General features: G+C 43.9%; 1 protein-coding gene across 1 annotated transcript; it reads right to left on the bottom strand.

Annotated features, from left to right (window-relative positions):
- Positions 1-1577: 1577 nt before the first annotated feature.
- LOC143119637 (neuronal pentraxin-2) lies at positions 1578-6837 on the bottom strand. The gene is made up of 5 exons (XM_076281257.1): positions 6160-6837; positions 3397-3841; positions 2647-2897; positions 2011-2190; positions 1578-1787 (listed from the first exon to the last, which is right to left on the bottom strand). The coding sequence occupies exons 1-5, from the start codon at positions 6835-6837 to the stop codon at positions 1578-1580; spliced, it is 1764 nt and encodes a 587-aa protein (XP_076137372.1).
- Between the last annotated feature and the right edge of the window lie 6416 nt (positions 6838-13253).

Genomic DNA, 13253 nt, shown 5'->3' with positions numbered 1-13253 from the left:
AACCCTCAATACATTTGAGAAACAATCCAAAAGACTGTAATATACATGGATGTACATGGGCTGAATATTAAAATAGCATATACAGTAGAGTCCAATCACTGCCAATGACATGATAGACAACAGTCCCTAACAAGAAGAGATAACTTAATTGTCCTAGGTAGGTTCACTACCCTGTGATGGCATAAGTGTCGTAAGTTAATTAGACTGTAATGACCATTGTCCCTTCTCACAGGAACTTAAAGGACAGGGCAAATAAACAAAGACTCCTAGACAAACAGAGAATTACATGACATAATCATAGAAAAAAAAAACTGAAAACACATAAATGTTGTATATGTATTAATAACCTTCTGTGTATAGACAAACATGCTCACATACCATTTGGGTTACAAGTTTGAGAGACAGTAAAGACACAACTGGTCATCCAGCAATTGTTATCATCCTTACTTAAATACTTTTTTTTCCCACATCCTTATGGGCATTTGCACAATAATTCCTGAACAGCTATGACCCAAGAACATTTGTAAATCATATTTATACAAAATTTGACAATGCTCTATTTAGTAGATGTAGAATTTCTGAATGGAACCAATGGATTACACATGTATGTACTTACTGCTATGATACACTAGGGGGGGGGGGGGGGCAGTAGGCCTATACTCTTCTGGTTGAATGTCATCTATGTAGATTACATGTTTAATTTAATAATAATAACATTACCTAACTTCTTTGGTATTGCTGTATTCTTTAAAGACTTTATTCAAAAGCCTTTTCTTCCTTCTTATGAATTCATTTAAAAGATCATTGTTTCACATCTACCTACATTTCACTGCCTCAAGACAAACATGTATTTTTTAAAAGTTTCAATGGGTAACCTGCACTTACAGCATACACATTTCTTTCAAACACATTCTTTAAAAACACATTCTTTAAAAAATGACAATATGTCACATATTCTGTCTCACGTTTTAAAACACTAGACAACAATAAATGAAACCGAAATACTTCAAAGCTTGACAGATGAGATATGTACAAGAACTCAATAAAATACAAATGTAGACACAGTTACACTAAGATGCACACACACACACTTACCACACTCACTCTCACACACACACGTGTACACACACACACACCCACATACACACTCACACACACACACACACACACACACACACACACACACACACACACACACACACACACACACACACACACACACACACACACACATACAGACCCACCCAATAAAATACAAATGTAGACACAGTTACACTAAGATGCACACACACACACTTACCACACTCACTCTCACACACACACGTGTACACACACACACACCCACATACACACTCACACACACACACACACACACACGCACACACACGCACACACACACACACAGCTGAATGATGAAAGTTTCAGAAGGCCGTCATTTGAATTGATTGCAGCTTAGGCATATGTACACGAAACACATCGTGTTTCCTCCTTTACCAGCTCAGTCCTCCAACATGAGTCATCAACATCATCAGCTCAGGAGCCTGTGTGTGATGACCTCTGACCTCTGCTCCTTGCACTTAGTGACAGGGGTCAAAGGGGTAGCTGGTGACTCCACCATGCAGCTCCAGGGCAGACTCCGACCAGGCAATAATGTCCCCGGCCATGTGTCCGTTGCAAGAGGCCAGGTTGTAGATATCGTGGCCAGTGAGGATGTGAGACCACATCTGCAGGTCAGAGATCTCACCCACGAACGCCTGGGTGGCATCAAAGCGACCGCCAAGTGTATCCTAAGGGAGAATAGAGAACGGTTGGTGTTACTAACAATCACTGCTTACCCACACATGGGACACAACTTTGGCTGAGCAATCTGTATGTAAGTTACAATTACTTTGACCACAGCCCTTGAGTCTCTACATAGATATGACTTCTGTATGTGTTTTGTCTTGACTGCTAATTGGTACCTGTCGTCAGGATCAGACATGATTAATCAAACTCCTAATCCAAACGCACCTGTTCCTGCCCCAGGATGAAAACTCCTCCGGGCTTGATAGGATGCCATGCGGAGAGATTCTCCCCTGAACCCCTCTTCACGCCGTCCTGGTACGCCTCCCACAGCCCGTCACGAGTTGACCATGTCACACACACGTGGTGCCACTTCCCGTCACTCAACGAGAGGGGTAGGGTGACCGCCTACACACAGACACACACACACAGAGAAACACACAAGCAAAAAATGGTTCTCTTCAGTATTCATAGTTGACCCAACATGTCTCAGAACATATTTGTCTTTCTTCAGATGAAAACACACACAAATAGGAATATGACATCATTCATACTTTCTGTATGTTCACATAAGTACACATAAACAAAAGCACAGTCTTACTGTACATCCAGGCATAGAAATACCCACACCAACAAACATTTGACTGTGGCGCAGTAGTTAGCATCATGATTTTGTAAGTGGTTGATGCAAGTTTGATTCATGATCACTGCAAGTCTTTGCAAGTTTCTTTGGATAAAAGCATACCCGTTGCCTTAACATATATTGATATGCAGAGGTACACACATACACACACACACACACACACACACACACACACACACACACACACACATACACACATACACACACACTCTCTTACTCACCCTGTCGTTGACCAGCAGTTCCATGGGGTTGTTTCCCCACTCGATGAGCACCAGCTCATTGGCCTGGCCGGGCACAGAGTAGGAGAAGGGCGTTCCCAGGCCAGGTCCAGCGCCCCCCTTCAGCCACAGGCACAGGGTGAGGGAGAAGATCTCATGGGTGAGGGTCTGCTTCAAACGCCCATACATGTAGTTGGTCCGCATGGGGAACCCGATCTGGAACCCATCCGGACCCTTGCTCTTCTTACGGGAACCTGGGAGAACCAATAAAGCATTTATTTTGTCATTTAGAGTCATCTTAAATATGTATTCCAGTTTGGCTTTGCGCTGTCAGGAGGAGGTTGTTTAGCCAGGCCTGTGAGTACAACAGACTATAGCACTACTACAGCATGTATTGGGAGTCAGAACTTTAATGATTGCAGCAGTTGATATTTAACTGTACAGTAAGCATCTTGAATTTGACCGTTTGGTCCTAGGAAAGTAGCTCTTGGGAAATCAACATCAGCGAGTGATTACAGAATAACATATGTCAGAGCCCGAGTTTGTTTGCCTAGTTTTGCTTTTAATTAATGGACCCAGAGGCTTCCTGTTCAAATACAAGCCACTCAAAACACGCTTCTGTCTGTATGTCAGTTTTAGACTGACTCTGGAACAGTTTTAAGCCTCATCTGCTGTTTACCATTGTGTTCTGTAGCTGATAAATGCGATGTTCTATCATGACTCAGGAGAAGGAGGGAGGTTTGCCCGAAGTACCTGTGTCTGTGAGTCTGTGCTGAAGGTGGTTCAGGACAGCATCCAGATTGCTGTTGTGTCCACCAGGTGTCCTGTGTCCTTGTGTGTGATAGGATGACCTGGGGTATGTGTGGCTGTCCAGGTCATTATCATCTTCGATGCTGTCATCATCGTCATCATCATCTCCACCGAGGTGTCTGTCGTCGTGACTTCCATCGGCGCGGTGTGCGTCAAAGTGCCCAAGGTCATGAGGTATGTCATCATGGTCAGTATCGTTGTCGTGCTCACCTTCGTGGCGCTCGCCACGGTGATCGTCATTGTCATAGTGACCGTTGTCGGGATGTCCATCATCGTGGTCCCTGCCATGCATACTGGTGTGATGACTGAGCTGTTGCTCGAGAGCATAAATTTTCCGTTGCAGGAGGTCTTTGAGTGAATTTGAGTAGGTAGTGGAGGTGTTGCGGGTCTGCAATGAAACACAAACATTTCAGTTTTAGCAGCTTGCACACTATTCACTCAATACAGTACGCAAATACAGTACATATTGCTGCAGTCATTTTTGTTGCCGGGTCCTTCAAAAATCCCTGTATTCCTGCGATATGGGAGCCAACAAATAGACATCCATTAACCCCCCTGGATTTCCTAGGCCAAGAGAGTGTCAGCTTTTTCCACCAAAGACAGGAAATCTGGGATTACTGCCCACCTCATTCTCAGAACGAATGACGTCCGTGTCGTAGAAAGGCACCCAGGCATCTAACGTGACATTGACCATCTTGGCCTATGCCAACTCGCCACTTTTGGCACTACCCTTCACTTCAGTGGGCTGTGCCATTGTTGGTCCTAGCACCCAGCTCTGCGTCGTTACTAAGTCTCTGTGAGACCCTGGATGAATCTGGATCTCTACTGGAATCGAGCCTGGGTGTGCTTGCAGCTGCAGCTGCCTCTACTCTAGATCCCGCTGATAACTCTGTGTTGTGTGACTGCTTTAACACAGAAGTTGGGTTGTTCACTAATAGAAGATCAGTGTTGCTTTGGCAGAACCTGGAGTAGATCCAAGTCCAAGTGCTGGACCTAAGAATGCTGAAGCATCCCTTTACACTAATTGTATATCACAAATCACTCAACCCGGGCGGGGTGCGGTGGGGTAGGGTGCCAGGTAACTGTTATTGCAGAATATGAGAATGGCAATGGGTCATACTAGGGGCCAGTAAATATGTTCATCCTCTATGATGTATGTACATGTCTGTGTTGCCTCTCTTTGGACCCCAGAGTCAGAATCCAGCGCTGAGGGGAACCTCAAATATGTGAATGGCTGGACTGGTGGGGTTATTTCTGTCTTTACCCATTTCTCTCTTTGTGTCTCATTTCACATGCATCTTCTCTCGCTCCCTATCCCCCCCCCTCTCTCCCTCCCCCCTCTCTCCCTCTCTCTCTCCCCACTTCTCTCTCTCTCTCCCCACCGCTCTCCCTCTCTCCCCCCTTCTCTCTTTCTCTCTCTCTCTCTCTCTCTCTCTCTCTCTCTAGGTAAATCCCGCTTTGCTCGTGCTCAGTGTCGACCCTTATTACTGTACGTCAGGAGGGATCTCTCTAATCAAGTGTGATGTCACTGAGCTGCCTCCTGCTGTCCCTGACATCTGTCCGCAGCTCACGGGCAAACATGGCAGGAGTGATAAGAGAGAACAAACAGACAGAGTGTCATTGCAAGATCACTGATTAGCTGGAAACCTTCTCACTTAAAAGTGCATTGAAATATGGAGCTATGATATGTATGGAACCTCTCTCTCTCACTTTGACTCTCTTCTGGAAGCATTTCCAAGGTCAAAAAAACATTATTTTGTCACGTTATCAGAACTTGTATTTGCCACAGCAAAGTAAGTGCTCCAGGTGATAAATTCAATTTACATGCAACTATGGCCTGAGAAAAGGAGTAGTGCAGTGTGAGTGGGAAAATAAATAATAGATAAAAGAATAGCCATCCGTGTGCAATTGACTTGTCTATAAAGTAACAATCACTGTATTTTGTGGATGTCATGCTACCTCTCTTTCTCCACTGTGACAGTGAAACACTTCATTTATTTACTCAGTTTAGCACTTTAACATTAAGGGGAGATTAAGGAGAATATAACATAGTCTCTTTCCAAATTGAAACCCCTTAACATTTATTAAGAGACTGCATGGTTTCAGTCTAAGACGAATACAAGACTACTACATAGTATGAATATAAGGGACTATGTTTAAAAAGTGTTCAGTTTCTTATGTGTTATAGATTGACACAATCATTTAGTGCTTTAAATCCAGGCTTCTTACACCGTGTTAGTGCTAATGTGTTAGTGGATAGATTAAAGATTTATACTTGGCACAGTTGCCACAAGCCTCAACTTAATGTGACATGTTTAACCTGGAATCCCATCTGTCCAAAGAGTTAATACAGAGGAGCTGGCTCTTGCCCAGAAATCGGCTGACCATGACATATTGCCGCCAAAGATTTGGCCTTAACACCTGGTTTTCATGGAGCATTTAGAAATCTAGTTTCCATCCTTGATCTTTGTTGTCATCCTTTACCTTATGTTCTCCTGTCTTCACTTATACAGGGATGGCATTAAACTCCTGTGCACAAGGAACCTCAAAAAGGTAATTTTGTTAACTTTAGAATTACTAACTAATGACATGATTCAGCTGCCTTGGTTTGACTTGGCTTGATTTTGTGTGTGTTTTCTTAATGACTGGTCTTGTGTGTGTTTACTGGAGACTGGACTCGTGTGGCGAAGCGTCTCCGTCTCTCACCTGTAGACTCTCCAGCCGCTCCTTCAGCGCGTGCAGCATCCTCTCCAGCTGTTCCGGCGACGACGACGACGACGGCGTCATCTCGCCTGCGTGCTTGTCCCCGAGAGCTGCAGTCCTGTGGTGGCCCCCCAGGCTCATGGACGGGTAGTGCCCCTCGGGGTCGCTGGGGTGACCACTGTCGGGGTAACCAGAGTGGTGAGGTGTGAGTGTGTGGTGCGTCAGGTGAGGTGAGAGCCCCAGGTGGCTGTCGTGAGGGCCCATGCCTCGGCCAAAGCCCTCGCACATGGCCAGCTTGGCCGTCAGCTCCCGGATCTTGTCCCTCTGGTCCAGGATGGTCTCCTTCTGCTGGACCAGGCTTTCCCGCAGGTGCAGGATGGTGCTTTTGGCCTCCTCCGGGAGCCCCCACCAGCTGCTTCCACTGCCGCCACTGCCTCCACTACCGCCTCCACCACTGCTGCTGGGCCCACCGGTGCTGGCCCCTAGAGGCCCCCCAGCTGTGGGGAAGCAGCCGGGGTCAGCGTCCGCGGGGATGGGGGTACAGATGAAGCGCGGGTGGGAGACGTAGTCGTACTCGGGCGCACTGGCATCGCTGCCGCAGAACAGCGCCACCAGCAGGAGAGTCTTGAGAAAGACTGAGAAGAGTCTCCCTGGGTCTGGGCCTCCGGCGAGTCCTGGCATTTGGACCAGCCTGAGTGACAACCGATTCTATGGGCAGCTGCTGGTTAGTTGATGATTGATACTGTTTCTCTCCTTAAACAAGTTTGTTCACCTTTCAGATGTCATGCAACAGGTTGTCTGTAGGTATGGTTCTAGTCCAGGTAATCTTGAATGTCTTCAAATAACACACACTATATTCCTCATAAAATGTTTCCTATTTTCACCAAAAGTATTAGACACTTGATGGGGGATCCTATCAGTGTGGGTCTCTAAAGAAGTGAGGTGGACACTCTCACACAGTGGAGTCCGGCACAGTGATCAGGTAGTACGATGAGTGTCTGTCGCCAGCGCTCAATGTTAGGAAGCTCCTTGCAGACTGCCTCTGTTTCTGTCAGAAAATACAAAGACACCATGTCAAAATAAAGTCTGTGTGATGACAATATATGATTCATGTACAGCCCATAACACAAATGCTTGTAGTATTGATCATTTTGAGGTATTGCTTCAGTTTTGATTTAATGGCATTTATTATGTACCTGTGCTTTTATTTCTTCAGTAGCATACACATTAAATATGTACTTGATATCAACTTTAAATATGCCATAGTCCTGTCTACTTCACCGTGCAAGCTCACAAACATGACATGTACCTGAAGAGCCTACTTAAACTTACCATGTGCATTTCTGCTGATTGACCGAGTTATTATAAGTAAGAGATAAGACCAGATTATCTGTGCTCTTGATGACTATATATGAGGGCACACACAGCCAACAAGTCACACAAAGACACTGCATAATAAAGATGAATAAACCTATGCCAAGCAATCAACAAATAAATCAATTACCCACGCAATTGATATGCTTGATCAATGCCCTCAGAGGGCTCTGCGTTTGTGTGTGCGTGTGTGAGTGCTCAAGCCTTAGATGCATAGGTGCATGAACCCGCTCAATAAACCAGAATTTAAAAAGAGAATACTGTTTTTGAGTGGTGTGTCATTGCATATACAGTACCGTTTCCCTTTAGCTGTTCTAGCACCGTGGCTTTGTGTGTAATTCCCATGATTACTGTCTCGGCTATCCATCCTTGATCTCCTGGCCAGGACAGATGAGCCTATCGTGTGTGTGTGTGTGTGTGTTTGTTGGCCACTGAGTGATAGGAAACGTTCCAAAGCTTTAGAGGCAGACTGCTGCATTGTGACACAAATCCGATCCTGTCTGCCAGACTCAAACGTAGTAGTCCAAACGTAGGCCCTCAGTCCCTCTCAAAGTGATGCTTCAATTGGTTTAGGGGATTACTTGCTTGGAGAACTAGCCTCACACCAGCACAGAGCCTAAAGATTTGTAGATGTGTACTCAACCTGAGGATCTGCAATACTGTTTTGTGCAGTAAACTAATTTGACTAACTTTTAAAAATGTTTTTTAAGTAAGTATATTTTTTATGTAGTATAATTTTGCTCCCTCCCCTTTTAACTTGTTTTAGACCATCCTGAAAAAGACACATGTGCCTATCTCTGGGCTACACCAGAAACCATTGCCAAACCTCAACTCTGTGAACATTCTTTTCCTGGGCTCATGGTACAGATGGTTTCATGACAGCCAATACAGTATCTCAATATGTCTCATTCACAGTTTGCCCACTTTTTTGTTGAGGATACTTGTGCCTGTCTCCCACCCACCCTCCCATTTCCTCCAAGTCTATTATGGACAGCTGGCATGTCTTGGTCTTAAACCACTGCTCTTCATCACTAACAACTCCCCTGTACCCATAACCTCGCATCACCGTCTTCCTCGGAAGCGGCCAGACACCTTTAATCACAGTTAGATGATTCGGAGATCATTTAATTAAAACATGGGCTGATCACATGGCAGTGCTGGTGGCTTCGGCTCAGGCCACCACCTGTTGTCGCTGCGGTCAGACAATGGGCAGCCCTGGGTCAGTCTGCCAGCGTCTCACGTGATCTTAAGGGCTTCCTGCGGCCAACCTGGAGATTAAAGACCTGGTCCTTACTGCTCACGGAAAGCCGCATATGTACATGTCTAAGGGACACTACAAGTCCATTCATGAAGGTGGAGTCTGTCTGCCTCGATGATAATGTAATACAGGTCAAGAGATTCTGACACCTCCTGATCATTCCTGAGCATATGGGACAGTGGCTGTCATATAGTTTGATGCGCAAGTCAACTTTCAGTGACTTGGTATGATGTTATCTGGCCTGACACAAGGGATGTTTATATCAATTTTGTTGTATCGCTTGGTATGGTTACTGTTTTCTGAAAGAGTATGCTTACTTTGCGTATACTCTTACCAGTTTCCTCTGTCATTCAAGTATAACTCAGTGTCATGAGTCCACATTTATGGCAGATGTAGCCAAATCTGGACAATTTACTGAGATAGTAATACGACACTAATCTCTCCATGCCTTGGACCAAGCACATCTTGTCATTATACAGAAATCCTACAATTAAGATACATTACTTTTTGCCTGTCCGTCACACAACTTCACACTCTGCATGGTGTATGTGTCAGCATCTGTGTGTGTGTGTGCCATGTCAGTGCCGGTCAGAAAATCCTCTTGACATTGCCGTTCGCTTTGGGCTTAAAGGCCGACACAGATGGTCTCTGTGTTAGAGAGTGTCAATCCACACTCCTTCCATCCATCCTCCTTGTTTAGCGTTAAACGTTATCCCCTGGTCATCCAACCAATTCAGCTAATTGCCCAGGCTGGTGAGGCCAAGTAATTACGCTGCCTGATGAGGGCTTTATACCCTACGGCTTGTTGCTTATATCCACAGCCCATTCTGTTGAATCTGTGCAATCTTAATTAAAGTCCTGGAGATGTATGCTTAAGGTTTTTGTTGCTAATTAAAAATGGATAACAAGGTCATGGAATTAGTGTAGCAATTTGACAAAGGCATTAAGATAAATAAGACACTTGGGGTCCTGAGGACACTTGCTTATGCAAACTATATCTTAAAGTATTCAATTCATGCAACTGAACACAGGCTGGAGAGAGATGCAAAGAGGAAGTAGATGTGATTTGAATGGACAAATTTCCATCGCAATACACAATGTAAACTTGTTGTTTACATATAATATACATATAATCTCATACCATATTGACTACTTCCATGCAGTTGCAAGCTCAGGCAGTTTGAAGGGCAGACGCTAAACAATTAAAAAGGTCACCTATCTCACAACATGGGGCCCCATCCCCACGCAAATAGCTACAATGTATACATTTTGATTAAATAGTTTTCATTTGTCATGAAAATTAACATTATGTCAGGCAACCCAGACAAAAAGTAAGATCTAGGTGACCTCCACTGGGATAACTTGTGAAATTCTGTCAACTAAATGTACCATTTTTGCATGAAATGGAGAATTTCCTTTAGGGTGGAAGTCTGCAGTCACACGACTGTTCTTAATTGTGAAAAAACTTGAGATTGAAGATAGAAATTTAAAGCGGAAGCCCTGAACATTCTGGCCTAATGTGTCTGTTGGCAACTAAAAACAAGGACAGTGATTAGATTAGATCAAAATGCCAGCTAGATATTAGACTAACTTACCTGCTCCTTGCAAAAGTCTGTCCTGCTTTGCCACTTTGTTATGCTTTCTCACCAGTAGTACACTAGCATGGCATTCCATTCTGTACTATATAACACTTTCTGAGTTTTATCGCACTGATTTCTGTCCACATGCAAGACATATCCATCATTAAATAAATGCCATCTTATGCACGTTCCACTCATCTCGACTTTCTCCAGTGTCTCTGGTTTAACAAGTGTGAAAGTATGTAGGTTAAAACAAAATCCTGTGATTTAAAATGCCCTCATATTTCAGACTTCACAATGCTCCTTCAAAATCAACAGGTTACCCTGAGCTACCATTAACAGGACCCTTCCTTTAAGGAGGGTGTTTTACTGTGTCACCAGTAATACAACTTGATTTGATTATCTCAGACACATATCAATGCCAATGCTACATAAGCCTAGCTTATGTGAATGCTACTCATTCCACTCCAGTTATATTAATGAAGAACAGGAACAACTGACATCTGAGGACAACATGAGAGCACTGAGAATAACAATCACTTAATCATAGAAATGACAGGACAGCAGTTACCTGTTGATGGTCTCTCCAAAGCAGCGTAAGGTATCTTGTCCACCTGTGTGACTGATGTAGGCAGCCTTAATGCAGAGGGCTGATTTAAGTCTCCTATCTCTCCTCCTTCAGCTCCTCTTTCTCCTCCCTCTCCCTCCCTCCCCCATCCTCTTTCTCACTGTGTCCAGTCTGATTCCTACTTGATTACAATCAAACACTTCTGCAGACTGAGAGCATCATTTCATTTCTTCTGTCAATATAGTTACATAGTAGTGGAACAGCATAACCAGCATGCAGTGAAACCTTTCAGCTTTTGAGAAACCGTACAAATTCAAAATCCAGTTCAACAGTACAAATTCTTTAGCGGAAGGACAGAAAAACGAAATAATTTAGCCTACATTTTCATGATAAAATTACCATTTTGTACTGTTTTACAGTTTTACTGAAAAACACATAGGTACATTTACAGACTACACAGCTACACCACAATCTACCACTAAGAGCTTGATAAACCACAACACTATATTTTTTCCTTTACAGCATACATGCACATGTGTGACTTAATAAGATAATTAGCCTAATTAAGCCTCTCCACGCACAAATCCAGCCTTGGCCACTGCAGTGACAGATGGGCTCCTATTCAGGTCAGGGTGACCAATGCACTCCGACTCCGATCTGAACCGGATCAGAGCCAGACCTGAGCCGGAGGTGGCTGATGGCTAGGGCTCAGGGGAAGCAGATGGGGCCCTCATTCCACACAAAGCACTCCCACCCTGCTCAGGGTGCGATGGGTGAATGCGGGCACAGGCAGTGCAAAGCAGTATGCACACAGGGAAATACACGCACACACACACACACACACAGCCATCAAAACACACACTCACACTCACACACACACCCATACACACACCCACACACACACTTGTGTCTAGTCAAATACCGTGACAGGTCAGACTTATTTACAAGTGATAACATGGGGTGTAGTGCGCCCAGGTAAGAGTTAGTTACTTACAATAAGGCAGATGGTTCACAGCAGAGGTGTGCAAGTCATGCCAACAGCACATTTAACAGCTTTGATTAAACTAATGTTTAACCTTTGACATAATTATTTCTGTAAATCCCTTACACTTACATGACCCATAATGACTACAAAACAAACACACATAAAATACTTATAATAAACAATCAGTCTTGCAGACATAAAATGAAAGGATGTGATGAGAAACAAATTTTTTAAACAACATTTGTTTTAAAACATACTAAAATAAAATTAAAGGATGTGATGACAATTTTTTTGTGCCAGATTGAATGTGAGACATTGTACACAATATAGTAAACTACTTATGGGAAAGGTTGTAAAAACATGGATACATTTTCAGATGTTGCATGAAAAATAACATAACATTCCACATTCATCCTCAGGATAAGGGCTATATAAGTGAAGCACATACGTCTCTGAAGCATCAAGGCAGCCATCATTTTGATCACAACTCACCCTTCACCCCTTGGCTGAGCTCCATGATACAGTTTGTCAGAGGCCTGTGACACAGGCACAGGAGGTCATAGTGCAAAGATCCAAGTCATGCTTTTAAAGACTGGCACACTCAGACAATGATATTTCCACAAATCAAAGCAGTTTTAGTGTATGTGATAAATCACAGATTTCTGCATTTTCAGGGAATAGTTCAGTTGCTCAACCCCTTTATGATACAATATCATGTATCCAATGTGTCCCGTAACAAAGGTACAATGGTTGGACAGTCTTCACCAAAGGTGCAAGACACAAGCAATACATTAATTTACTATATATCCCAATGAAGACTGATGTTCATTCACGTGATATTGACAAAAAGAAGCGCGCGCGTGTGTGTGTGTGTGTGTGTGTGTGTGTGTGTGTGTGTGTGTGTGTGTGTGTGTGTGTGTGTGTGTGTGTGTGTGTGTGTGTGTGATTTGTTAGCAGCTTATCTCATGTAGATCAGTGTAAGATGAACTCACAGATAACCTCCACTAGCATTTTGGGTGGGGGCCAAGTAGGCTAACGCTCTGCATGACAGACAGACAAAACAAGAGTCATTACTAAGACTACACATGATGCAGGAGCATGGAAACATATGACACTGAGGATGCCAAAGGTCTTGTTCCTGGAAGAGGAATGAAAGAGAGAGAGAGAAAGAAAGGGTGAGAAAGAGAGAGAGAGAGAGAATGAGTTCTAGGGCACAGACAGAGGGATGCATTCGTGCAATCCCATTTATCGGTGTGTACGTCATGCCTTAATAAGTTACAGGAAGTGTACAACAATAGGTGGCTGTGATGCAAACAGAGCATATACAGTTAG

Source organism: Alosa pseudoharengus, unplaced genomic scaffold (genome assembly GCF_046254945.1).
Source record: "Alosa pseudoharengus isolate Yale_2024_CS ecotype anadromous, Long Island Sound unplaced genomic scaffold, YU_APseudo_1.1 YU_APseudo_1.1_scf_12, whole genome shotgun sequence".
NCBI classification, from domain to species: Eukaryota; Metazoa; Chordata; class Actinopteri; order Clupeiformes; family Clupeidae; genus Alosa; species Alosa pseudoharengus.
Note: the sequence above shows the minus strand (reverse complement) of the source record. Positions and strands in the feature narration are given on the sequence as shown.